The 25,580-nt window shown below is 40.4% G+C and overlaps 1 protein-coding gene across 5 annotated transcripts in view; it reads right to left on the minus strand.

Annotated features, from left to right (window-relative positions):
* The window catches only part of PTPRB (protein tyrosine phosphatase receptor type B), a 62,927-nt gene that overhangs the window by 26,862 nt on the left and 10,485 nt on the right, over positions 1 to 25,580 (minus strand). For 3 of the 5 annotated variants that reach the window (XM_057377752.1, XM_057377745.1, XM_057377736.1), the window contains exons 4-12: positions 20,114 to 20,390; positions 12,910 to 13,188; positions 12,267 to 12,524; positions 10,755 to 11,018; positions 7,997 to 8,266; positions 5,966 to 6,226; positions 3,565 to 3,831; positions 1,997 to 2,260; positions 781 to 1,044 (exon numbers count right to left, since the gene is read on the minus strand). In XM_057377752.1, coding sequence (XP_057233735.1) covers positions 781 to 1,044; positions 1,997 to 2,260; positions 3,565 to 3,831; positions 5,966 to 6,226; positions 7,997 to 8,266; positions 10,755 to 11,018; positions 12,267 to 12,524; positions 12,910 to 13,188; positions 20,114 to 20,390 — 2,404 coding nt within the window. Of the gene's footprint in view, positions 1 to 780; positions 1,045 to 1,996; positions 2,261 to 3,564; positions 3,832 to 5,965; positions 6,227 to 7,996; positions 8,267 to 10,754; positions 11,019 to 12,266; positions 12,525 to 12,909; positions 13,189 to 20,113; positions 20,391 to 20,556; positions 20,926 to 25,580 lie in introns of those variants that run through there. The other 2 variants (XM_057377770.1, XM_057377761.1) reach the window with 2 other exon arrangements.

Genomic DNA, 25,580 nt, shown 5'->3' on the forward strand with positions numbered 1-25,580 from the left:
TCTATCAGCATAAAAATAATAAATAAATACTTATGGAGCCTACAGGGAGTTTAACCTAGCCAACAAAAACTGAGTAAGATCTGCTTGTACAACAAATTGGGTACAGAGAGGCCTGAGCTAGTGCAGAGCCAAGGCAATCCATCTGTGTGATGCAGCATCAGAATGCAGTTTCCAACCCGTACCAGACACAGGTGAGTTATTTTTGCCCAGTGCCACATCTGTGTTATTAAACTCAGTTTCTCAGCATGTCTCCTCACATTCAGTGCTAGGGGAACACAGGCAGATTGCATCCAGATCTCTGCTGGCTCCCAACGAGCCACCTTACTATTCCTGCCCCATGCTCTCCAAGTCCAGTTCTTGGGGTAGTTTGAATAGAGAGAGGGAGTGAGGTCTAATCTATCTTCCTCCTTGCAAATTTCCATGACCAGAAAAAACTGTTTTGTACATTCTGGCATAATTTAACTATAAATACTAAGCTTATGTGGAAAACTGTACAACTGTGTTTTGAATGTCAATGTTTCAAGATTTGCTTTCCAATTAAAAAACACAGGTCCCTTCTTCCACTTTTTGGTTTTTTTTGCAACTTAAGCACTGGTCACAAAACTAAATACTGCTTTCTGTACTTGGAATCATACACTTTCAAAGAGTGATAGTCAACATTCCATGTTCAAATCAAAAGAGATTTTTGTTCCTGGCTATAGTAAATAAAAAAAAACAAACAAACAAACAAAAAAAAACAACCCCAGGGTGTCTCAGAATGTTTCCAGGGTGTTTACTTACTTGTTCTGCCATAGACCCTTTCACTAGTCTCGTATTTCCCACTCCTTGTGCTGACTGTGACACTGTACTGCCTCCCTGGGACCAGATTAGTGAACACACATTCATTTTCATTCTTTGGGACACTTTTTGTTTGGATGAAATCATTGTTATTCCTGATGATCACTTCATAATTATCAAAATATCCAGATGCATGTAACCAGGACACCTTCAAGTAGTCACTTCTGGCTGAATTGCTGACAGTAAGTCCCTGAACACTTGAAGGGACTGAAAGAAAAAAAAAACAAAACACAGTTAAAGATTCAGAAAGCAATAACTTTCTGAAGTTGAGAGTTGCAGTAGTGAACTATATTTGTGGAGGGTTATGTGAATAAGTTGTAAAAAGACAACAATGTGGATTTAAGCAATAAAATAGCAACTGCAATTTCCAGGCTGCTTTACACATTATGACAATACAATGGTTTGCCTTCCCAGTTTTTGGTCTTGTGGAACTTGCTCAGTTTTTGTTAGAGTGGGGAGTTCCACAGACAAACACTTRTCCAGAATTTGGGTCTCCTCCTTTACATGACTGTTCCTTGGATTTTCATTTACATCATGAGAAGACTAAAGTTGCACTAACTTGATACTCTTTGTTATTTTAACACCCCTCACCAAGTCTCAAGTCTTTTCAATTTTTGAGAAAGTTTTTAAAAGTTCTCCATCATTACTGTCATCCTTTTCTGAGAACTCTCTATTCCTGTTACAATATCCTTGAACATTTCATGACCAAAACCATAGATGTGTGTTACATCATTACCAAAACCAATTGACATGGGAGTTACTAATTATTGCRCCACCTTACCAACATTTTATTAATTAGCCTGTCCTATCCTGTTCTYTCTGTGCTTGAGTAACTTTCTGAGGAGATGCTCTGCAGGATATACTTGAAGAGCCAAGTAGAAGCATTAAGGGCAGGAAAACACATTTGAGCCAAAACAGATACATGATTTCTGCTCACTCTAAGGTCTGACATGACTTTTATTCATGCCAAAGTATTTTTGCATGACATAAAGCAGCAACAGGGGCATAAGAATAAAACTAAGTCTATAAAGTTGTAATTTCATGGTTTGATCCTCCAACTCCTACTCATCCATCCAAGCTTGTCCGATATTGATAAATCAYTGGAAATGGCTATATAAAATGGTTACAATGACTGTACTTGCTCAGAGACTCTCTTTACCTGTTCGTTCCTGGCTGAAGGAATAATTTTCATACTTTCCACTCTTTGTGGTTATCATCACATTGTAAAGCGTCCCAGGAGTAAGGCTGCTGAAGGAGCATTCACTGAATGATTTGGAAATGGTGAGAGTCTGAACAATCTTATCATCATGAGAGAGTGTTACCAAATAACTGTCCACATCTCCAGAAGCTGGCAGCCAAGAAACACTGAGGTAGTCACTGCGACCTGAGTTATTTACTGTTACTCCAGTCACGCTGGAAGGAACTATGCAACAAAGAGGAAAACACAAAAAAAAAAAGCTTTAAGAAGCCAATTCTTGTTGTTGTGAGAATCCCTGGAATGCCATCCCTTGCAAAACACACAGTCTGGGAAGCAGAACTCATGGTAAGCTCTGCACTGGCTACCTCTCAGAAACGTTCATCTGCACTTTTAAATACGGAAAAGGAAACTGCTTTTGGTGGCCCGATCCCAATAGTTCTAAAATCCCAGAAGTGGAGATATCCTCTCAAATTGCCATTCCTCAGTAGCAGCAAAAACTGGTGAGGCTGGCAAGACGCTAAGTCCCAYAGCTGAGTGTTTCATTTCCAGTGGGTTCTCTGACGCCTAGTGGACAAAACATGAATGCCACTTGTTTTTCAAGTTACCAAGGTGAGCTMAAAGGCTCTGCATTGACAGAACTATCACCACTCAGGTACAAAACTCTCAGAGTTATTATAAGGGAAGAGCTTAGYCACATTGAACTTCCACATTTTCACTGGACCCTGCTGCACTGAACTGACTTACCTCAGCAGAAGGGCTGGCCATCAGCTGTCAGAGTAAACCACCCCAGATTTTACAAAATATGCTTATCTACTTTAAGTCTTTTAGTATTATTCTTCTCCAATTTTTTTTTGCCTTTTCACCTGAAAATAGTTGTTTTCAAGGAGAATTGGAGAAAACTGCAGAATGCCTGGCGTTTGCTAAATTCATATAAAGGGTGAAATTGTACCGTGTTGCCAAATTTTCCATCTATCTAAATATCCAAAGAACTGGTACTACATTTCATGACTTTTTAAACTCTTAAACTGACCTGCAACAGTAGGTCCTGCTCTAAGCAGTACAGTAAGACCTCAYTGTAAGTAATTAGCCTTGGTGGACATTCTTTGATGTTGGATTAGAGAAAAAGAATGGGTTGTGAGACAYTAAAACACAAATTCATCCTACCACATTTAGGCAGGTACTTGGCACATGTAAGTAAGGAGCAATCATCCTACACCACCATGTAATCAATGAAACAAGAAAGTCCCTTCCAAGGAGTGATTCACCCAGTACAGTTGTTCATTACTCTCACGGCATATTTCTGTCTTTGTTACAGAGYGATCCTGCTGTACAGAGTTCCCACTGTAGTTTGAGCAGTTAGGTCTCTAGAGCTATATTTACATAAATTTGGACAGACAGAGTACACATACGGAATTATATGGATGAAACACCTGCATTTCTGAATCCTCAGTGCAGTGACTTACATTCTTTTTAATAAATTCAGCTTTTAAAAACTAACAAAAGGCATGCTGGAGTGTTTTCCTTTTTACCTGTCCTTTCCTCTGCAATCATCTGCCTTGAAGATATCCCTCCACTGACAGTGGTGACAACAACTGAATAGAGTCCTCCAGGTTTCAGAGAATAGAAGTGATATCTGTTGGTTTCACTGGGAACAGTTTCATTTTTAATGACAACATTCTCGTGAATCAGTAGCACTTGGTATGAGTCTACATCTCCCAGCGCTCTTGTCCAGYTGGTGAACAAGCTGTTGGTTGATCCCTGACTTGCCACGGTCAGACCAGTCACCTGGGCTGGCACTGAAAAGAAAATTGTCATGTTACTGAGGAGAAACAAGATAAAACAAAACAGAATCCCCCAAAGAACCCAAATTTAGTCACACTGAGGAAGTGCATCAAAAGAACATTCCAATTTGCAGCCAGACTCAACAGGACTAAAAATACTCTAACTGTGGACTACTTCCTRTCTGTTGGGATGTGGTCTATGGGAAACTAACTAAGGCACAGCCTTTAGCACAGCTTTTCTCAGTCAGACGAAAATGATTCAAGATCAGGGAACCGGAAGAGATGGCATTTTATAAATACCATTAAAATAAAAGCCATCAATTTAGGAAATCACTTAATCTTTTTTGATGACTACTTTGAATACAGTCTGTGTCTTTCATTTTCCCTTTCCTCTCCCRTTCCCAATCTTTCATTCCTAATAAGTGGCAAACTTGTTTGTAGAATATCTCGGGCACAGTCATCTATACTGTGTCAGACCCTTTAATTTTGGGGATAACTGAGATGGATGGTTATGGTTTAACATTTTACGTCAGAAGACCTGCAAGATACCAACTTTYATGGCATCAAAAGATGAATTGTTAAACAAATGTAAAATTTATCTAGGCATAAGCTCATGAACTTAGCCAGATCAAAAAGGATAAAGAGATAACAAAGGAATAAAATATATAGCACAAATTTTTACCCCAAATCCTTTTTCTTCATTTATTTTGACAATATTTAATAAAGCAAGAAAATACAATTACTTCTAAGGAATTCTGTGTACATGATCAAGAACAACTGAAATAAAGAAAACTCTGACTTTATAAAATGTGATTGCACTCTTCTAATCTTGTTTTATATCAGCCTTTTTGCACACATAGTACTGGTTTAGCAATCATTAACATAAGCTAGAAAGTTAGGCACATAGATGAAAAAAAGGTAAAGTTGACAAAAAACTGAATCAAAAGTCCTTCCAGTTTTATAATGCTCTTATAACATAATTAGCTCCAACAGGACATTAAAGTGCCACATTTCTGTGCTAATTGCACTTACAGTGATACCTCAGGTTTCACTGGAAGCTGACCRATCAGGGATGCAAGAAAGACCAATTTCTGTCATATAGCAATATTTTTCAAGTCTAGTAGGCTGTCCTGCTTCAAGGAAGATTCAGAGGTTTGGAGCACTTATTAAAACCTATGTTCAAGTTAATTGATGTTTGTTCTTTAGAACTCACTGTTCTCACACTATAACTGTGTTTTCAAGCATTGACTCATACTAGTAAAGTGGGACCTTTATGTGTGAACAGGTCCCCTAAAAGGGCATAAATCAGATTAATGAAATTCCAGCTATCTAATAACATAGCAGAGAAATGAAAGTGCAAGCTAAACTTCTCAGGCCTTGGCAGGAATTATAAAATTTAAGTAAGGACCACCACCRTCAACCCTAGGCATGCTTAGACTCAGACACTAGCAGCTTGTTTTTCCCTGTGCTGTGCAAGGCCAGAACTACATTTTCAAACTATGCCTGCACTGGAGAATRCTTAAGTCAAGCTGAGTAAAGCAGTTTAAAAAGTTTAAAAGTTTAATGGTTTAAAAGTTGCACATGTGCACAAAATTAGCACCCTGCAGGGGGTGAGAATGGGACCTTCCCTGTGACACAGTCATCATCCTCAGTAACAAATACATATTCTGGAAAAAGAAGAGCAGAAAGATTCAAAATACATCTTCAAGGTCACATGTGTTTTGTATCTGTCAATCTTGGAATGTTCTCCCTAAAGAAACATTTTCCTGTATGGTGATGTTTCTCTTTTTCCCAGATGATAAATGCTTTGTATCAAGGAAGTGACCCTCCTGAACATACACAGTAAAAATTTTTCTTCTTATATGGAATCTTGTGCTAATGTAGATTGATTAGATGTGACACAATATTTCAGAAAAGTGTTTTGTCAGGAATTACACATCTATTTCCCCAAAACCTTAAATAAATACAGCAAGGTAACTKACAGTCAGAAATGAGAGACTAAGAAATGTAACTTTTTTTACTGAGGAAACAAATATAAGATCAAGACTTTTGAGATTTAGACACCAAGTTAATTCACTTCAGTACAAAGTAGAAAAAAATATTAATGGTTAACAGAAGTAAAAATTAAAACAGCTCGACAAGATGATACCTGTTCTTCCTTCCACTGAAGTCCAGTTGCTTAAAGTCCCACTAATGGTAGTGACAGTGGCTGTGTATTTCCTTCCAGGTACCAAGTCAGTGAAAGTGAATTCCTTAGCTTCTTTTGCAAGTCCTTTTTTCACAATAGTAAGATCACTGTCTCCCAGGGAAACCACATAGCTGTCCCATTCTGCAACAGGGGTCATCCACATGACACTCAGTGAAGATTCATTAGCATGTTTCACACGGAGYTGGAGAACAGGCTCTGGAGCTGAAAAAGTACACAAATATCACGAGTACAGGACTGCATAGCGAGCACACATGCTATATCTCAAGCTGCTGTAAGAAATCGGTGGTGCAAGACAGAAATGTGACAACAACAGTGTATCTGCAATCAAGAGGAGATCCTTTACCTTTCTCTAGGAAGCCATTCTTATAAATCTAGGATTTGTGTCCCTCTTCCAGTAAAGGATTGTTAGCAGCAGACTTCAGCAATGCACTATAGCTGTAATGCTTAGGTTTAAACTTACATCAGGATATATATTTTAGTGCAAATGAAAATGCAGGGAAGTCAGCGAACTTCCTCCTGAACTCTGGGTGCTGAACAGGGATATAAGACATTTGTACCATAAAACAGACCTACACCAATTTAMTTCTCGCAAACAAGGATGCAAATTATAGGATCAGAGTGACATTGATTTTGCATTGGTTTGTACCTCAGCCAGGTTGGGAGACACTTCAAACTTAGTGGCATTAAAGAACAATTTGATCAGTGAATTTCTGTGTGTGTTCATGTGCGTGTATGCCTGCATACACAACAGGCATCTCTTGCTTTATGTAGTCCCTGCTCTGATTTTGTCCCTGTCACACTGAAATACGACTCACTTTCCAGGACTGCAGGTTAATCTAAGAGAAGATTGAGTCACAACAGGGCCTGATTACCAGTGCTTCATAACAGACACCTTGTGACTGTGGGTCAAGCACACCCACTGCTGGATATTATTTAATGGACCATGTTCCAATCATTCAACCATAGAATTATTTATACTGGAAAAGACGTCTAAAATCATTGTGTCCAACTATTAATTGCTYAGCTGAGTCAATTAAAAGTAACATCATAAACTTAAATGACTTGSGACATATGTCAAAGTAAGGAAGATGAGAATGTATCTTGCTCTGATCAAATTTTCTTGAAGTCAGAGAAAGCTTCTGTTCTGTAGCTTCTACCATTCTTGTTTTGTGCAAAATTAAGTCCTCAGTGAATGACAGGTAAGGGTATAGCAGAAAAGGTGGGTCCCAGAAAGGGTGAGGATAAAGCAGAATGTAGGCCCTGTCCTATCTCACATTCTTCAGTGAGGTAAGGCTTCGACTTAAGCCTTGCTGTTATTCCTACTCCAAGTCTTCCTTTCTTCTGAACTGCACTTACTCTGTATTCACTGAGCAGAAATTCTAACAATTACATAGCAATGATTTTTTAAATTTGAAGCAAATCAGATGTGGCTTTGACTAACACACTGCAAAAGAATTCCACTCACRTCCCTGCAGGATGGACTTCCTTTGGAAACACAGACTTGAATGCATTTTCTTCATGGAGCACAAGAACAAGAACTGGGATGTTATAGAACAGCCATACTAACATTACTAACATACACCTTAGCCAGCTTTGGTTAACATTGTTAATATTCTTTACACAGACTAGCAAGGAAACATATGATGAACAATACAGGAAGGTCTATATTGCTTTCTTTAAGAACTTTGTAGGTGCCCTACTATAAGCTACAAAACATAGTAGTGAAATGAACATGTAATGTAACACCTGAGTTGTGACAGAATATAGTTTCCAAAACTTTCATTAACRAAAATTTACCACAAAAGTAATCCTGAAAGTTTTCACAGAACTGCTAAATTATTCCTGTGGTTTACAAGGGAGCTTCTTTTGGCTGTAGTAATAGTGAAATTCATCTGTGGATTCCCAAATACTCTTGYTCACAGAGCCCAGCTGAACACTGCATTCTCACAGTGCCTGGACGAGCATGCTGACCTGTTCTCCCTGTGCAACTCGTCTTGCTCTGCAAATTGCCACTCTGCACAATGACTTCCACGCTGTACTCCCTCCCTGGGATGAGGCCCACATCACGGATGAGGTACTCAGTGGCGTCCTTCTCGAGGGTGGCGTTGAGCACAAGGGCCGAGCGGTTCCACAGGAGAAGGTGGTACCTCTCCCAGTCTCCCACAGGGGGCACCCAGGTCACTCGCAGAGACCGCAGCCAGCCGCTAGCACCTGCCTGCAGCTCCAAAACTTTCTGGGGAACTGGAGAAAGAGCRAAAAAGTAATTTTGAAGCGGAGTATTTCTGGTCACATGTAACTGTACTGGCAAAACCTGTCTCACAGCACAGATATTGCAGAAGTGCTTGGGCCAGCTAGAGCAATGTGAGTCACCCTGTTGCAAAGGTTGGCTTTAATTTTAAAGACGATTTTTACGTTTACCCACACAAACCACTTTTTTTTTCCTGCTGGTCTCTGACATCAGAAACGGGGAACCCAWCTTAGGGCAGGCAAAATCTCCCCTGTCCACTCCTCAGATAGAACTTGCAGTTTTCAGTCATTTTCCCTGCTGTTTCCTGCACTTACATTCACTTATAAACTGTCAATGACTTTTTCACAGCTAATGTTAAAACTTCAATCTCTATTAACCAAATTCTGTTATCAGCAACAGAAATGCAAAATTTGATGGCTCCTCCCACAAAGATGGCTTTTTAAAGAAGCTTCATCCACAAAGATGATTTCTTCCACCTTGTCTGTGCTAATTCCTTCCAGCTGTGTAACCCACCAAAATTAAGAAAGAGTCCATTAAAGCATCCACTGCATCCTGTCCTGTACTTCTAAGGTCCTGAATCTACATGCTCAACCTCCTTGCCTTGCTTCTGTAGGTCATTTTGGTACACTGAAGCTTTTCTGATTTTCATGGAATGATTAAATATTGTCCAGACTAAGCAGAGACTAGAAGACAGATGCAGACCCTTAGCACAGGATACCTGTAGCTTAGTATTAAGATACTCAGAGATCAGCATTGGAGCCCTGAGACCATCCACAAATATTAACTCTAAACTACAAAGCTAGAATCATGTTCTCATGTTTCATCTTGCTTAGTTAACATTTAATTGTTCAGTATCTAACACAGGATTGACACCTCTCTACCAGCATCACAAAATACTCAGCAGTTCACTTCCCATGGGCATAGCTGAGTATCAAACATAGAACTCCCATATGCCAATAAATATGGGAAATGTGCTTCAATTTCTGAGAGTGGATAAAAGCATAAAAGTGTATTGTTAGGAAGCACAGATGAATCATTACATCATAACAGATGTTACATCATAACAGATAAAGTTCAACCTTGTCAGGCTGGCTGGACATCATTACACCTGCATGACACAAAGTTTCAGTCTCTGAGATGTCCATATTTCTGTGCACAACATTCCTTGGCAGGTTCTGCTGCTGCAGGCATCCTGTCAATACACCCTAATGTGTATCATGTTCCTGGGCAACTGTCTCCCTCGCTGAGTTACAGAGGGACCCTAAAGGTCTAATCCCTTCAGCACCTGTACACCTGATAGCCCAGATTTACCAATTTATCTTTACACCACAGAGCTTCTGCTGAAGTGACTGTTTTCAAAGCTCTTGGTGTCTATGGTAGAGGAAGGAACTGTGTATGATCAGCATCCTTGGAATAGGACTTCTAATCTCCAACTCTGAAAGCACTGGATCTAGGTCACAATCCTGGATATTGACTGAGTCTGAAGTTCTCCCTTTAGACTGAAATGGTAATTTTAAAAGACTTCAGTGGTAGGCTAAACAAACAAAACAGATATGCATATAAACCAGTCGAGCTTTGTACTAACTGGACATGGAAGACTTTTCCAGGGCTCTTCCAGCTTGCACTGAGAATGGGGAATCAGCTATGCATGTCAAGGATGTGCCTTTCACAGGAGATGCCTACTTGCAGACAAAAAGTATTTTCTAAAATAAAAACACTGCTCTCTTACACACATTTCTACCCTTTGGCTCTGAGTCTACTAACAATTTATGTATGCATTCTTCCCTGAGCTAGACATTTTTTACCATCTAACTTCTACTTGGGCTAGGCTGGTCTGGAGACGATTACACACTTCTAGGGCCAGTAATGCTGTGGGAAAATTATGCAGGATTTTTCAGGTTCAGAATTCATACAAGAGGTACCTGAAAGAAAAATATTACTTCTGAAAGAAGATAAAAAACTTGTAACTCAGGTCCATCCAGGCTGCTACGTCTTTGTTAATCCATGCTGTTTATAGTAAAGAAAGCTGAGAYCTAATCTTTTCCCATTTGTAGATTTGTGTCTGGAAAGAGGAATAAGACTAGATAAAAGCTGCAAAAATTACTTTAACGATTTGACTACATGTACACTTCTCCACAATGTAATTCATTTTACAWAGTATGCTGAGCTGAATTCAAGATAAAAAGTTGGTCAGAAGTGCAGGAGTATGCAACAGTTTTGTAACAGACTCACTCAACTATAAGGTCCCACCACTATAAGATCCAGGCACTACTGTTGACTGCTCACAAGAAATGCTGGAGCTGCTTTTGGCTGACAGATTACCAGAGAGTCAGCAAGGAGTATTTGTGAAACAGTATTATGGTCTGAATCTTATTTTGCCTAGAATCCAAATAATTTTGCCTCTCACTGGGATTTGCTACAAGGCCAGTTTAGGTAAAAATAGCATTAGTTACAATCTTGTTACTGAAGCAGAAGACTTACATGTCCTGCCAGTTGCCATCCGATCAGTGAACAGGTCACCACTGATTGTGCGGGCAGTAACCTGATAAAGACGTCCTGGAGTTAGCTTGTCAAACTGAGTCTCTGTGACTGGTGGCTGCACAGTTTTGACTTCTTTAACTGATCCAAGATGAGACAGAGTGATATTATAGAAATTGAGGTTTCCCAAAGGTCTTCTCCACTTAACTTTTAAAGTATCTAAGCTGCCATCATTAGTCACCATCAAATCTAAGACTTCAGCTGGGGCTAAAAAAGAAAATAGAGAGTAAAATACATTGTCCACAAAACATGTAAGACCTGCTGCCTCCAAACGCCCATAGTTWGGTTTTCCATTTGAATAGTTACATGAAATGGAGAATGAATGATATTGCCTGAAAAGTGAAAGGGCAAACTCTGGTCACAGTGCAACTGAACCCTGCTCAGCATAAGACATTGCACTTCTGATAGAGACATGTCTTAAGATGCCCACTCTTTTTTCATAGAAAAGAAAATCTTTTGGTCATGTCTGCACTCACATCCATCATTTTGACCATAAACTAGATCATGCACATCCTCCTAAGAACAGGAGATGCCTGCATACATTTTGGAAAACATTACAGCATTACTGCAGCTATGCCTGATTTACACCAGGGTAGAAGGGATTGGAACACACCTCCTTTATTCAAATGGCTCAGCCAAAAGAAGAGAACAGCCACCTTCAGTATCTTAATTTCTCAGGTGGGGGATGCAGTAGGTACTGAAATGGAGGACCATGCTGTAAGCTATATGGAATGCTATAACTCTAAGACTACCTGTGAGATTTAAAATTTTTGCAGTCCACAACAGGAAGAAATAAAAATTTTTGAAGAAATAAAATGAAATTARTATAGTCCCCCGAACAGACCAGGTGACAACAGCACTCATCTGCGTACCCTAGACATGACAATATTTTCACTTAATGTTAAATTACATTTACATTATAAGACTCTGTAGAAGAAATTGCATCTTACTCTTCCCAGAAATTAGGGAGAGCAAAGGCATGACCAATTATTGCCTCCATAAGTGTTTTAACCATTGGACTCTAGTAGGATGTCATCTTATCTTTATCTCTATGACCACAGAACTTTTTCTTGAAAAGCATTCCTGAAAAAAAAATTAGTTTCTAAAACCCTCGTTCTGTGAAYCAGTATTTCTTTGTGAAAAGAAAAAAATCCCAACAGCCCACAAACACCCAGATCAAAGCAGCCAATCAGGCAAACAAAAACCCCAAACAATCCCAACCACCAACACTTAAAAGTTTTAACCTGCTTTACATTTTTTTCCCACTTCCCTTTCAGACTTTTTCCACCTTTTTTTCAGCTCCTAACTTTGTTGCAGTGGTAACTTAGGGAATTAAATAAGTTTGTGGTGTCTTTATCTWGGTACATGAACCACTTATTCTGAAATATGTCCTATAATACTAYTAGATTATAGTCTTAGTTTCTTGTTTTGTTGTGACAAATTCTGATGTCATACCTGTCCTGACTGTTTGAAAACTGCTGCTCTCCAATCCTGCAGCCTGGGTTATGATAGAGAGGTTATACAGGTGGCCTGCTGTAAGTCCTGAAAAAGTGTAGGAGGTCAGAGAATCTTCCTGGTCAATCTCATGARCTGGGACATGATTATCCAGCAACACCAGCTTGTAACGATCCACATGCCCAAAGCCAGGAGACCACAATGCGTGGATAGTGTCTGTCTTGACACTGACCTGAATATTTTTCACAGGAGACGGCACTGTTGATATAAAAAAAAACAAAACACATGCTTAAGGCCTAATGGTTATCTTTGTGATTTTAGCAATTTTGAACAGATTGACTTTTGGAACAAGCTGGATTTCTTTGGGGTTACTAAAAACCCAACCTCAAATACACAACAATGAGAYCTCATTCTTAGCAAACAATTCTTTATGTCAGTCAGACATTCAGGCTTTATTTCCACTTGTAAGCAATAGATATTTACATAAATATATATTTATATATATATATATACATAAAGAGAGAGAGGGGGCGCAAGAGAGCCATGTAGAAGAATTATGTTCATTTGCTAATTTCAAAATCTAGACTTGCAGAATACTAAGAGTGGTTTTATTTAGATGAACTACAAGAAAAGAAGTTCCTACCAGTAGATCCACTTATGTGAAGTTCAGGGGTGGTCTTATTTCCAGAAACTGCACTGAGGACAATGTTGTATTTATTCCCAGGAATGAGACTGGAAAACGTATTTTCTGGTTTTGAAATTATTCCTGGTATGGAGACTTCTTGTATCTTTTTATTATCATGATCAAATAATACTAGGTTATACATATCCACCTTTCCTGAGGAAGGATGCCATTGAACCTGCAAGCTTGTGAGTGTAGTTTTTTCCTTATTAATTTCCAAATGAGATGGTGGCAAGGGATCTGCAGTTAGAAAAAGAAGTCCAGAAAACATAAATCATTTCTTGCTTTGGGATTGTCCGAAATTTTACATAGCAGCACAAAAAATCTTCCAAAACTATCCCTTTATSATCACCATCATTTGCCGATACTTTTCAAGAAGTTTCTTCTTTCAGTTTATAATACTGTGCACTGAAGCCAGTCTACAAAAGAGTCCTGCAGAATTCAGAAATATAACTTTTGTATATTCGTACACACTCACTCATATCGACACACATACAGCAAAACACTTTCACTGTGGATGTATATTGCAAACTTGGAAATCTGCTGATAGTAAAACCGTAACAACTTTAATAAGAAACAACAAACATGTAAAACCAGCAAATTATACTCAGTGCCTCAGTGTAATGTAGCTATGTAGAGGGCAGCAACAGCTTTCATTTCCTASCATGCACCCTAAAGAGTTTATCAGCAATGGGCATGAGCATTTCTACAATTTTAAGGGCAACAATCCTTTGTTTTTAGTATAAGCTTCAATGACTTTAAATATATTCTGGTGGAATATGCTTCTGGTCTCTTGTAGTATTGTTCATATAAATTTTAAAAATCCCAAACAGTACACTGGATAAACCTTCAAGAACTAATATTGGGATTATTTCTTCGAGAAACCCTCAACATTCATTATGTTGTTTATTTAGAAGCTCTCCAGTAAAATCACCTGTGAAATAAGATACACTCTAAAGGGAAGATAAACTGACCAAACCAAAAGAATCTGGTTGCTTTTATTCTCCAGGTGTGTTTCATYGCTCACAAGACTTCATGCAAATCATACAAAATGTATTACATGTTAATGTACTGAGGAATTGACATTTATGTCTCCCAATAAGGTTAAGCAAATGCTTATTAAGAAGGTATCATAAAACAATCCAAACCAGAAAAGWCAAGCCTTCACAAGTTGGGATATTAAAGATTCCCAACAATTTAGGAACTAAATTTGCCTACCACAAGAATACACTCTGTGCTACTCTTTCCTAGCATCAGACCACAAGCGTAAGGTGTATCCAGGCTGAGAACTGCAGTCTCTGTATGAATGACCGCCAACACAGAAGAACAAGACTGTTTTTACAGTGCAGACATTGCTGCTCGGYTCCTTGAACAAAGCAGATGAAAAAGTGTGAGATCACATAATTAAAAAATACAACATATAGGTTGAAAGGATGAAGCTGAACCTATTTTCCTCTCCTAGAAATACAGAGGGAGAAGGGCCTAGGAGCCTTTAAGCTGCTTTTTCTTCAGAGTCTAGGTGGTGTAGAAGGTTTAATCCCTCCCTGCACAAATCCACTCCCCAMAAAGCTCTGCTGAGAACAAAGTAGTGCAATGTGTTGGTAGTATACTTTGTCAACCAARTATATTAAGAACATCAAAGAAGCATTTCCTTCTTTGGAAACATTCAAAATCTCACTGGACATGGTCCTGGGCAACCACATCCAGGTGGCCCTGCTTGAGCAGGGGGCTTGGACCCGATGACTTCCAGAGGTCCCCTCCATCCTTTCTGTGACTCCAAAAAATACTGTGTCTCTTTGAACACAGGTCTCTGCTTAAATTCAAATTCTTGTTTTGGACCACAGAGATGTTAGTGCTCTTTAGAAGAAGAGATGAAAATTAAACAAGCCGATTAACAAAATCAGTCAATAAAATGAACTATCTTTTCTTGACTAAGGCCAAACTAAGTCCGCTTAAATCTAAAAAAGAAAAAAAAAAAAAACAACTCAAAGACCAAGCACATCAAACTTTAGGCCAAATAGTTAAAACTTCACCCGGTTACAGCAAATGTAACAGGAGGTTTTAATGAAAAGTGCCAGGAAATCTTAACAATAGGCTTGACTACCAGCTCCACCTATAACATATACTAAGCTACTAAAGACTATTATGTTGGCAAAGATGAATAGTGGGGTTATAAACTTGTTCCTTGAAGGCAATTGTTCTAATCTGAAAGGTCAGACTTTGGAAGACAGAAATAAATTCCAGCACTATATATGGTCAGATATATTGCCAGTTGAAAAGGTTTTAGTTTGACCGACATTGAGAGAACAGTCATGATAACTGTAAGGAAGCTTAATCCTCTTTCTGATAAAGTTAGGATAAGGATAGCTTTTTAGTCCTGCAAAAGTATTCAACATTGTCATCTGTATTATTTGCCAAATTTGMCAAAAGAAGATATCTACATTTTTAGAAGCACTTATACTGGCCTGGGTAATCTGTCTTCTAAGGTGCATGAGCAAAGAAGAAAGTTGCGTGCCTAGAAGGTGAAGTTCAGAAATTCAGACTTTATCTAATCTATCTGGTCCAGAAAACAAAACACTCAGTGCTTTGTACATCCGCTAGAACAAAGGAACAATGAGACTGGGAAGTGCCTGGGCTGAAAGAGCCCTGGATGGAAACAAACACTTAAAAAACCATTTACATTGTTATACAAGTCTCTGTTGGCAAYGATACAACATTGATATATCGCAGAAATAAAGTATTTTCATCAAGATATTTTTACACCATTTGATACTATATGAATTCATGTCCCCTGGTCTACAAAAGGCATCTTCCAGRAGACTTAATGGTCTGTGAATTATATCACAACTCCATTTTCACTTTTTGGGAAGAGGATATGCGATATGCTTTGTGTGCACAGCTGSTGCAGATCCAATTTATAGATATGGCTATGTCAACCTCCAATGACATGACTCCYAGATACAGCCTTGTAAGCACAGAAACACACCTGCCTTATGCAGGAGAAAAAAATAACTGGAAGATACAAGCCCAGGATTTAGCAGTAGGGAATTCTTGCCAGTCTCAGTCATCTTCCTACCAAATTATTCATTTTTTTCCTAGTCTTCCCTCTTTGTAAAACTGTAACCTACTTCATAAGGACTTCTCTGAAGATTAAGTAAAGAGGGTTGATTTCACTGTCGTTATTAAGTACAAATATCCATTTCTTTGGTATGATATGCAGCTTAGAAAAATCTTTAAAACATTGTTTTTATTTTCTTCTTTTATTCTCCTCTTGACATGATTATCATAATCATCACATGATTACAGATAAGATTATACAGCCTTTAGTTAGTGCCATGTCATATGTTGTTCCTACAGATGGCTAATAAATCAAATTCGTGCCAAATTATTTAAAATTTACAGGAGTGAAGACATGGCCAAGGCATGCTTCCRGCATTGTTACACATTAAAGTGAAAAAACACCCTAACAGTCTGTGTTGTAGAATTTCAACTTCTTTTCATTCAAATATTTAATGGATTTTTTAACAAAAATTTATTTATCTGTCAGTTCTCTCAATATAGGAGGCTTGGATTAGGCAGTAACATAATATATCACGAAAATACTTCTGTTGAAAACAATTTTGAAAATGGCCCAGTCTGTGTTAGAAGACATAGCTGAAAGTGGGGGATTGCCAAATTGCTTTTCATGGCTCTCAAGACTAGTATTTCAAATCTGAATTTCAATTCAGAATTAAAATTCATAAATTTAACTGTAATATAGGATTTATTTACATACTACTGTTTTTAACAAGGTCTACTCATTCACTGAAATAGTTATAATGGTGCACAGACATTTGGACATTTGAGAACTTAACATGTATTTTACCTGAAATCAGGAAAGACAAAACCCTACTATCTTTTGCCATACATCTGTTCTGAGTCACAGAAATAGTTTTACTGAGGACAAGAAAGAATATAACRTGAAAGGACTGACAGGTGTGTACCCCAACTTTACAACGTCAGCAGCATGCTGACTAGTCATATGGTTTTATGTGTTCTTTCATGTATGTATATATATATATATATACACACACACACATACATTAAAAAACCCCAACAAAWTGTAAATATTAATATGAAACAAATACGCAGACCTGTGCCTACTAACATCTGTAATCTCAATTTTGCAGTGGAAAATTTATCTGTAGCTCAGAGCCAATAAAAGGTATTATCAGCTTTTTCTTTTTTTCCTATTCTACCAAAATAGCACAAACATTCCCACTGTGTGTTTGCATGTCTCTGGCCTATAAAGTGCATATGCAACTGTATTTTCCATCATTTTGGATGACCTATTTTAGTTCTGCTCCACAGGATTAAATACTTGCTGTTTTAAATTAACAGCGCAAAGATCAAAATTTCTTGAGTAAAGAGAGTCACTTTAGAGGACTAGTGTGGATTATTGTACCACTACTTCATCCATTATTAGACTTCAGATCTATGTATCCACAAGCAAAATAGAAGCTACTTCTCTATGCAAAGATTCACAAGGGTGAATCTGGTGTTACTTGAGAGCTCATGGAATCTTGGTGAGCTGCACAATTATTATATCTGAATATCAAACTTGCAAACAATATAGACTATAATTTTAATATGCCATTATATACTCAAAAGACCAATTTGGTTCTCTCCAAACTTTTACATTATCACTGCAACTATGGCATGCTTTATTCATCGCTTTCACTGGGAGCCCCTAGTAAGAAAAGATTACATTAAAAATTTAACCAAATATTTTGGATTTTTTGTGCTTACTACTCAAGTACGTTGTATAAGAAACTTGATGAAAACTAAACTCAGAACTGGCACATGAAAATTTTAGCAGGATTGAATATGAGAAAAAAGCTTTACATATCTAGTTTCTGAACCAGGTATATTAAAAAAGCTGCAACTTTCTCTGTGTATGTTTATTGTATCAAGATGATACAGATGTTCAAAACTCATTTTGCCAAAATAAAACACATGAGATGGGATTCCTCTCCCTTCAATAACCACACTTCAGCTTTCTGGTCTAACCTAGCCTCCTTTGATAGCCAGTGGAGAAAGCTGAGCACCTTCAAAGGACAGCTTAGCCCATCTTCCTTACAAAAAGAGCTCAGGAAGGGGAACCTCACTGAATACCCAAGTCAGACATTGGGGTTTTAGATGGCCCATGATAGCTCAGCTCCACTACCACTGAAATCAGTGGAATTTTTGTTTACAATATAGCTGCTTATACTTCCATATTCATGGGAAAATTTCCAGAAACACATGACTATGGACACTCAGGTTCAGCAGACAGTAAACTAAAACTACTGTCATTAAGTTACAATGGAACAGGTGGAAAAGAGCTTCCATAAAACTGGTTTAAAATGCTGCCCCTGGTGGAAACATAAGAGGAACAATCCTCTCATTCTGCATTGAAAAGTTTGGTATGGACAATACAACATGGGTTGTTTACAGACATAACAAATCCTATACATTCTTTAGGAAAAAATGACAAATTTTGGAGCTAATTGTGTGTTTTGAACACCATCAAGCAATTCAATTCTAGGAAAGCAAGGAACCAGAGAGCAATTCAAGTAGCTCTCTGCAGAAAACCTTCATGATGTCTCTATTCTTATCTCATGCTTTTCAYTGATCTCTGCAATCCGAAATCCAAATGTAAATCTCACTTCAACTGTGGTATACCAATTTTCAGTATTTCAGCTTAAACTTAAATCATACTTTTTACTTTGTTGTCAACTATATAATGACTCTAATGATCACTGCTTCCAATCACTTTCATCTTACAGCCTTGCAAAATCTCTTTAGTGATAAAAAAGTCATAAATAGCACGTACAAGCTTTTGTGTTAATGGTTATGAATTAATAAAAATTTGCTCTAAAGTGGTATCTTCACTACGTCTATGCCAGTGTTCAATAATAGAACTTTACTACACAGAAATGTCTCTCTGATAATGGCTGATCTATTCCTTCAATTGTCACATTACAAGTCATCAATACCAATATTAAAAACAATCAGTATGATGCACGAAAAATTTAAATCTGTCTGCATAGAAACTATTACTCATTTTTACCCACTGACATGACTTGTGCTTAATGTATAGCTATCACACCAAAACACTTGAAAATGGATTTTTTTAATTTGGGTCAGCACAGCAAATTAATGGAGAGCATTTAATGCATTTGAATGGTTAATGCAAGAAAAAGGCTCTGAGAGAAGGTGACACCTCCAAACAAGTAATTGTGAAGTATTTGGCTGCTGTAATCTTAAGTACCTCTTTAGGTACACCTTAGGAGCAAATCAGAGAGGCATTTAATGATGGTCGTAATTTAAGACATCTCTGTTTTGGGTCTTGAACGATTACCTTTGAGAAGCCAAACAACATTATATTTCATCATCTTTTAAAAAAGCACAAATACAGGTAGAAAGAGGCCAGTTCTGTCACTGCAGCCGTTGTCATTTCATGAGCAGGTATATTGTCCATTGGTTCACAGCTGAATTGTTCACATGCCCACACAAATATAAATGCAGAAAGGAGACTTTCCTTGGCAGCCTCCTGTCAGGCTGCTGGACSATTTTTACAGCCAGTCATGGATGTGACACCGTAAGTGCCCTGCACACCCTGTTATCATGACACCTCACTGCTGATATCCAAGGAAAACATATAAAAACATATAAGAAGGAAATTTCAGCTTTCCTTTCTGACTTTCAGACACTGTTTAGACCGAATAAAAGTATGGAAATGGGCTGAAACAGTAAGTTATCCTTGAAGAGGATTTACCTGCTATGAAACAGATTGTATTTTAAAACGTTGCRAATAAACTGTGGCTTGAGAAACTATGAGGACAATGTGTTTGCATAGCACAAAGGATACTATGGGATGCTACTACTGCATGAGACATTTTTTGACCTAATCTCACAGCACCTTCCTTTTTTCAAACCTGCTTGGGTTAACTGTCGGTAGTGGTTACTTCTGGCAGAGGGCTAGAGAGAACTCAAACGCAGGGCTGCGATGTTCAACATATGCCGTCCGCTTGTAGCAGCTGTAAATGCATCGCCCTCCTCCTCCCGGAGGCGGCCGAAGCAAGGCGAGGGAAAGGAAGAGCCCGGCGTCCCTCCCCGCGCACCTGCCGCGCCGCGCCCGTACCTGTGCGCACGGAGATGTTGAGAGCCTCCCCGGCGGCGAGCGGCTCGATGCGCAGGTGGTACCAGGTGCCGGCCTGGAGGCCCCGCAGGGTGCAGCCGTAGGTGCCGTTGCCCGCGGGGGCGGGCTGGCAGCCGGCCGCCTCCCCATCCTCGGAGCGCCCGCTCACGCTGAAGTTGCAGGCGCGGCCCGCGGCGCCCCAGCGCAGACGAACGCTCTGCCCGACGACGCTCCGCTCCGTCAGGTTGGCGCTGCATCCCGCTTCCTGCCCCGGCGCGGCCTGCGGAGAGCGGGGAGAGCTCTGAGAGACCCGCCGGTACCTCCGGGCTCAGCCCCAGTCCCGTCCGGCGCCCTGCCGGTGCGGGGCGAACCTGCCCGAGTGCCCCGGGCTCGGCTGCGACCTGCGAGGGGCGACCCTGCACCGTCCCSTCCTCCCGGCCGCTCACCTTGGTTAGGGCCAGCGCCGTCCACAGGGCGAATCCCGCTCCATAGCTGAGCATCGCCGACAGCTTTTAACCCCAAAAACCCTCACGGGGAGGGGAAAAGGGGAAGGGACGGTGGGGTTGGGGTGGGGGGATCCGAAGAAGCGAAGTGGCGGCGGCGGGCCCCGGGGGCCCCCGCTCCCCGCCGGGCTCCGAGCCCTGTGCCGGGCCGCCCGCCTGCTGCATGCGCTCGGGGCTGCCCCGGCCGCCCAGCCGCCTCCCTGACACCGGCGAGGGTGAGGGGGGGGCTGCCCGCCCGCGGCTGAGGAGGAGCGGAGGAGGCGGGGGAGGCGGCCGCCGCTTCCCACGCTGCCATTCTGACCCGGGCTGACTCTGCCCGAGCCCTTCCCGCCGACTTCCGCAATCAAGAGGCGATTTCCTCGCGTCTCGCTGCGGGGGGCGAAGCGACTCGGGAGCTGCCGCGCACCGGGCAGGGACCGGCCCCGGGGTGCCGCCCCTCGCTCCTTAAGGATCCCACCTTCCTCCCGGCTCCTCTCCCACCCCACCTCCCTTCCTTCCCCGCTGCTTCCTCCTCATGTTGGTTTCCCCCTGGGTCTTGTCTTCCCAAGCGTTCTCCCGGGGCACGGAGCCCCTCGGCCCCGCGGGCGGTGCCGCCGTTGCGGGGTGGCACTCTTGCCTTACGGTGGCTGCGCCTCACTTGTCGCCGCCTTGCCTTGTCTCATGGTTGCATCGCCTCATAATGTCTTCTTGCCTCTGCCGCACCTCGCAGCTGCCTTGTCTCCTGCTGGTCTTGCCTCATTCCCCACTTGTCTCCTGTCTGCCTTGCCTCACGGCCGCCTTGCCTCGTGTGCCTCCTCCTGCCTGCCACTCCTCTTGGCTACCTGAGCTCACACTTGCTTCACTCCATGGCCACCTCACCTCCATGCCTGTTCCCCTCTGACCTGCCACCCTTCACAGCCTCCTGGCCCACCCTCCTCTTGACCTCAGCTATCACTCTGCATCCCAAACTGATGTTTTTAAGGGTTAACCATAGACCACCAACGCCTGGCTGTGTGGCACTGCAACCAGAGGCCTGGCACCCATGAGAGTCCAGAAGAGCCCAACACTGAGCTCCTGCCTGGAGCACCAGAGTGTCTGAGCAGCCAAGTCATCTCCACTTTCAGCTTTGACTTGTGTCCTTGAAACAATCCTTTCCCACATCCCCTGAATAACTCCCAAGCTAAAATTACACACACCGCGGAAAGCAAGTAAGTCTCCCTGTTTCCATACTGCACCAAAAAAGCTGTGTGCAACTCTGAGCTGGCTACTGCCAAAATGAAAACTTTCCATTTCTGTCATGCGTGCCCATTTCCTTCTGGTTTAGGTTTCAGCCTCTGAAAACTCACATATAAGTGCATACGTGGGGTGATGGAGAAGTGGAGCCAGAAGCATTTTGTACCTTCAGATAATAAAATACACAATAGCAGCCATTGAGTGAATTTGGAGGTGCACAAAAGAGAAGGAAATGGACATTTGCTTTCTTCAACAGGAATGGCACTTTACTGAATCTTTCCGTATTGCACTATGCATATGAGATTTTAACTTTTAAAAGCAGTACCTCAAGCAAATTCACCATCTCTGTATCTCTGTTGCCCTCCTTGAGGGAGAAAAAGGTTCAAATATTAGTATGCCTATTAGGGGAGCTGCTGCTCTAGGATTTTTCTGGGTACCAGCATGTCAAACAAGATACAAACATCTGAAGAATCTTAGCCCTCCTTCTTCTGTTCTGAAATCAAAGGTCTGAGCACTCAAGAGTGCTACCTGACCTACCAAAAACTTCATCTGTCCCAGTGGAGCTCCCTGTCTGGTCCTAGGGGCATGGCACTGAAAGTATTGTGCTCTACTTTGCAAAGCTGAGGGTAATTAATATCTTTATGATCATCACCTCAAGTGACAATATAAATCTGCACTGGTTAATTATGCCATTCTCATGGCAGGAGATCTCTCTTGGAAGAGATGTTTCATGTGCTTCAGGCAGAAGGAGGAACCACACTCCAAAGAGCTAGCACAGGGATAAACATAGTGTTAATGGCAAACACAAGGTATATTTCTTAGACCTAAACTGGAACTAAAATAACACAGATGTCTTGTAATCATTTAAGGTGAGACTTTTACAGTGTGATTTCTTGTTTAGGTGGTCATGTCTTTAGTACTTTACAGTGTAAACCACACCAGAATTTTTCCAGCACTGGAGAAGTGCAAATCTGAAGGCTTATTGGGATGTTTGGAATACTTCAATTGAACCCTCTCCAAAAATTGGAGCATTCAGGGCAATCTATCTTTTCTTGAAAAGTAGAGCTCACATTGTTATAAGAATTTTTGAAAACATCCATGACCTGAACTTGCAGTGAAGTCACAATTTGGATATTTAGATGTAAGTTGTTTAAGTAGATGTGTTAAGTAGATATGTCTTTACTTAAGACAAGTAAAAGGAAAAAAAAMCAAAACAAAACAACATTATCAACACTGCAAACGTAAAATTCAGGGAAAAAAAGTGGAACCTACCACAAGTAAAACATAAAGACATTTGGAAATAAATGCCTGTTTGTCTCTTCCAGCTAGCATAAGATAATGTATGGAGGAAAATGCTGTTACTGCTTCTCAGAAGTGCTCAAAATGTAGAAGTTTCTACTTTATTACTCTTATTCTTGCTATCATAAAGTCTTTTTTTTTTTTTTTTTTTTTTTTTTTTTTTTTTTTGTTTTTTTTTGTATTGCTAGGAGAGTCCTGGTTTATTACAGGTTTTGAGACTTCCTTCTGTATGTTATCCAGCAAAAGCTGCTAAAAGGGTAAGGTCTGACACAGATTCCTATGCCAGCACTGGAATAAAACAGGAACTGTCCATCATTCACTGGTGGCAATATATTTATATAGAATAGCCAACATAATGTAAGTAATTATTTCCAGGCTGGTATTGAATAAATGGGCCTTTGGTAAATCAGCAGTCATGCAGCCTTTAACACTTACTGATCTGTGTGACAAGCCAAGAAACTAATTAAACTGAAAAAAGAACTGGAAGTGAGTTTTGGGAGTTGCCGGACGTGTCTCTAATAACAGGCTCCAAAGTCCCTTTCAGACACTTTCCCAAGGTTTCCTGACTTTTTTTTTTTTTTTAACACCAACCTCTCTCTCTAATCAAGAGGAAATGGGCTTTACATAGCTTTTGTCATGGATTCAAAGTGCAAGCTGCAGTTTTACTTGAAATCCAAGCAGCTCTAAACCAAACATTTTGTTCAATTGAAATGTCACTATTGTCCCCCCCCAAATGGGTATGTGCACAGCCAAATAAAAACATGGTTTTACTTCTGCAAACAAGAGGTCCCAGCCTCTGCAAATGCAGTTCGTAGAAGGTATTGTCTTCCTCACAACAATACTCAGCACTTAGTCTATGTGTTTTCAAAGTATTGTGTTAAATCCAGTTAATCCTTTAAGCATCACTGAAGTTTGACAAAAAAAAAGTTTTTAACTCCATTCTAAAGACTGGGAAACAGAGATGGAGGATAAAGATTTTAAGTTTGTGTCTAAATTGGTATATCTAGATTCAGATGTCCAGAGCCAGTTGGAGGCTATAAGAGAAAGTTGTTACTGAATTTTTTTTCACAGATATGCTTAGGCAGCTTATCATCAGCATAGGGGTTTGAAAGTTTTGACCTAAGCAGCTTKCTCAGTGCAAATGATGTGATTGAGGCGGTAGAGTGGGGTAGAAACACGGGAGGCAGTAGTTTCTGTTCAAGTGGTGCCATTTCTCTAGCTCTGGCAGGATTAAGTAGTAGAAGTGCTGGAAGGAGTTTGGGTAATAACTGATTTTATAGGACATTTCCTTTGGAAGGAACCAGTGTTCTCTGCAGAAGATATGCAAGTAAACATAGGGCATGAGGAAATAAGCTCAGCCTGCATGCACCAAGCCAGAAAAATCATACTTTAAAAGAACTTCATCAGCTATGAAGTGGGGTGCAGCCATTCTTGGCTCAGTCCCTTCCCCTTGTCAGCATTAGAGCAGCAGTGTCGGGGTCCATAAACCATCCCATTTATGAACCCTGATCATCTGTCCACAACCTTCCCAAACATAATACACATTCCTTAGTCTTACCCACTGCAACACACAGCAGTAACTGAAACGTGTTTGCCTGCCCCAGTTCATTGAGTAGTGTGGTCTCCTGGAAGATTAGCTTCAGGGAATTTAGGGATTTTCAGTTTTTAACCACTATGATAGTAGTGATACAGTGACCAGTAATATCCTGTATGMTTTAGCTCTAACTGCCCATACACATTTTCCAATGGTGATTGCACATTTACTCTCAGATTACTAGTCTTGCAGGAAAGGAAGACTGGAAATTAATTTGGAGGTACTGAATGCCTGCCATTTGCTCCTTCTATGGCTGGGGCTTGCAGCCCCATTCCCCTCTTCTGCCAGGAGGGGTTTGTGGTTGGACAGAGCAAAGACCAAGAAGTGTCTGCGTRTCCCCACTCTGCCCATCAGCCAATAGATAAAATGACCATGGCCAAGGCCAGGATTCCTTTCAAGGCAAATTAAAGCATTCGGTTTTCTCTTGCTTTGATCTGTAAACAATATACGTAATTGTCTGTAAAAAGGTCATTGCATACTGTAATTCTCAGCATGTAAGTAGAGCTACACCCTCACATCATTCAACAAACCAATAACAGAGCCTGAGTCCCGTGGGTCCTGCCCATCCATGAGCTTTCCATTGCTTCTTACATATCCTGATAATTTCMCTTGAACTTTTCCCAAATCAATGTGGACACTAGGACTGGGCTGTACAGAAGAGGTGGATTTTTTCTGCATCTATGCTTCTAGCAAAGGACACTGTCAGCATGAACATCAAAAGAAAGCATCTCACCAAAAAAAAAGAACAAAGCTTAGACCTGTAGCTATTTTTTGGGGGGTTTTGGGTTTTTTTTTAGCCCACAAAACATCCACTTGTAATAGCTATCAGGCTCCACAGAGTGGAGCAGGCTTAATAAAAATC

Source organism: Malurus melanocephalus, unplaced genomic scaffold, assembly GCF_030028575.1.
Source record: "Malurus melanocephalus ecotype Western Australia unplaced genomic scaffold, MMel_1.1 scaffold_10, whole genome shotgun sequence".
Lineage (NCBI taxonomy): Eukaryota > Metazoa > Chordata > Aves > Passeriformes > Maluridae > Malurus > Malurus melanocephalus.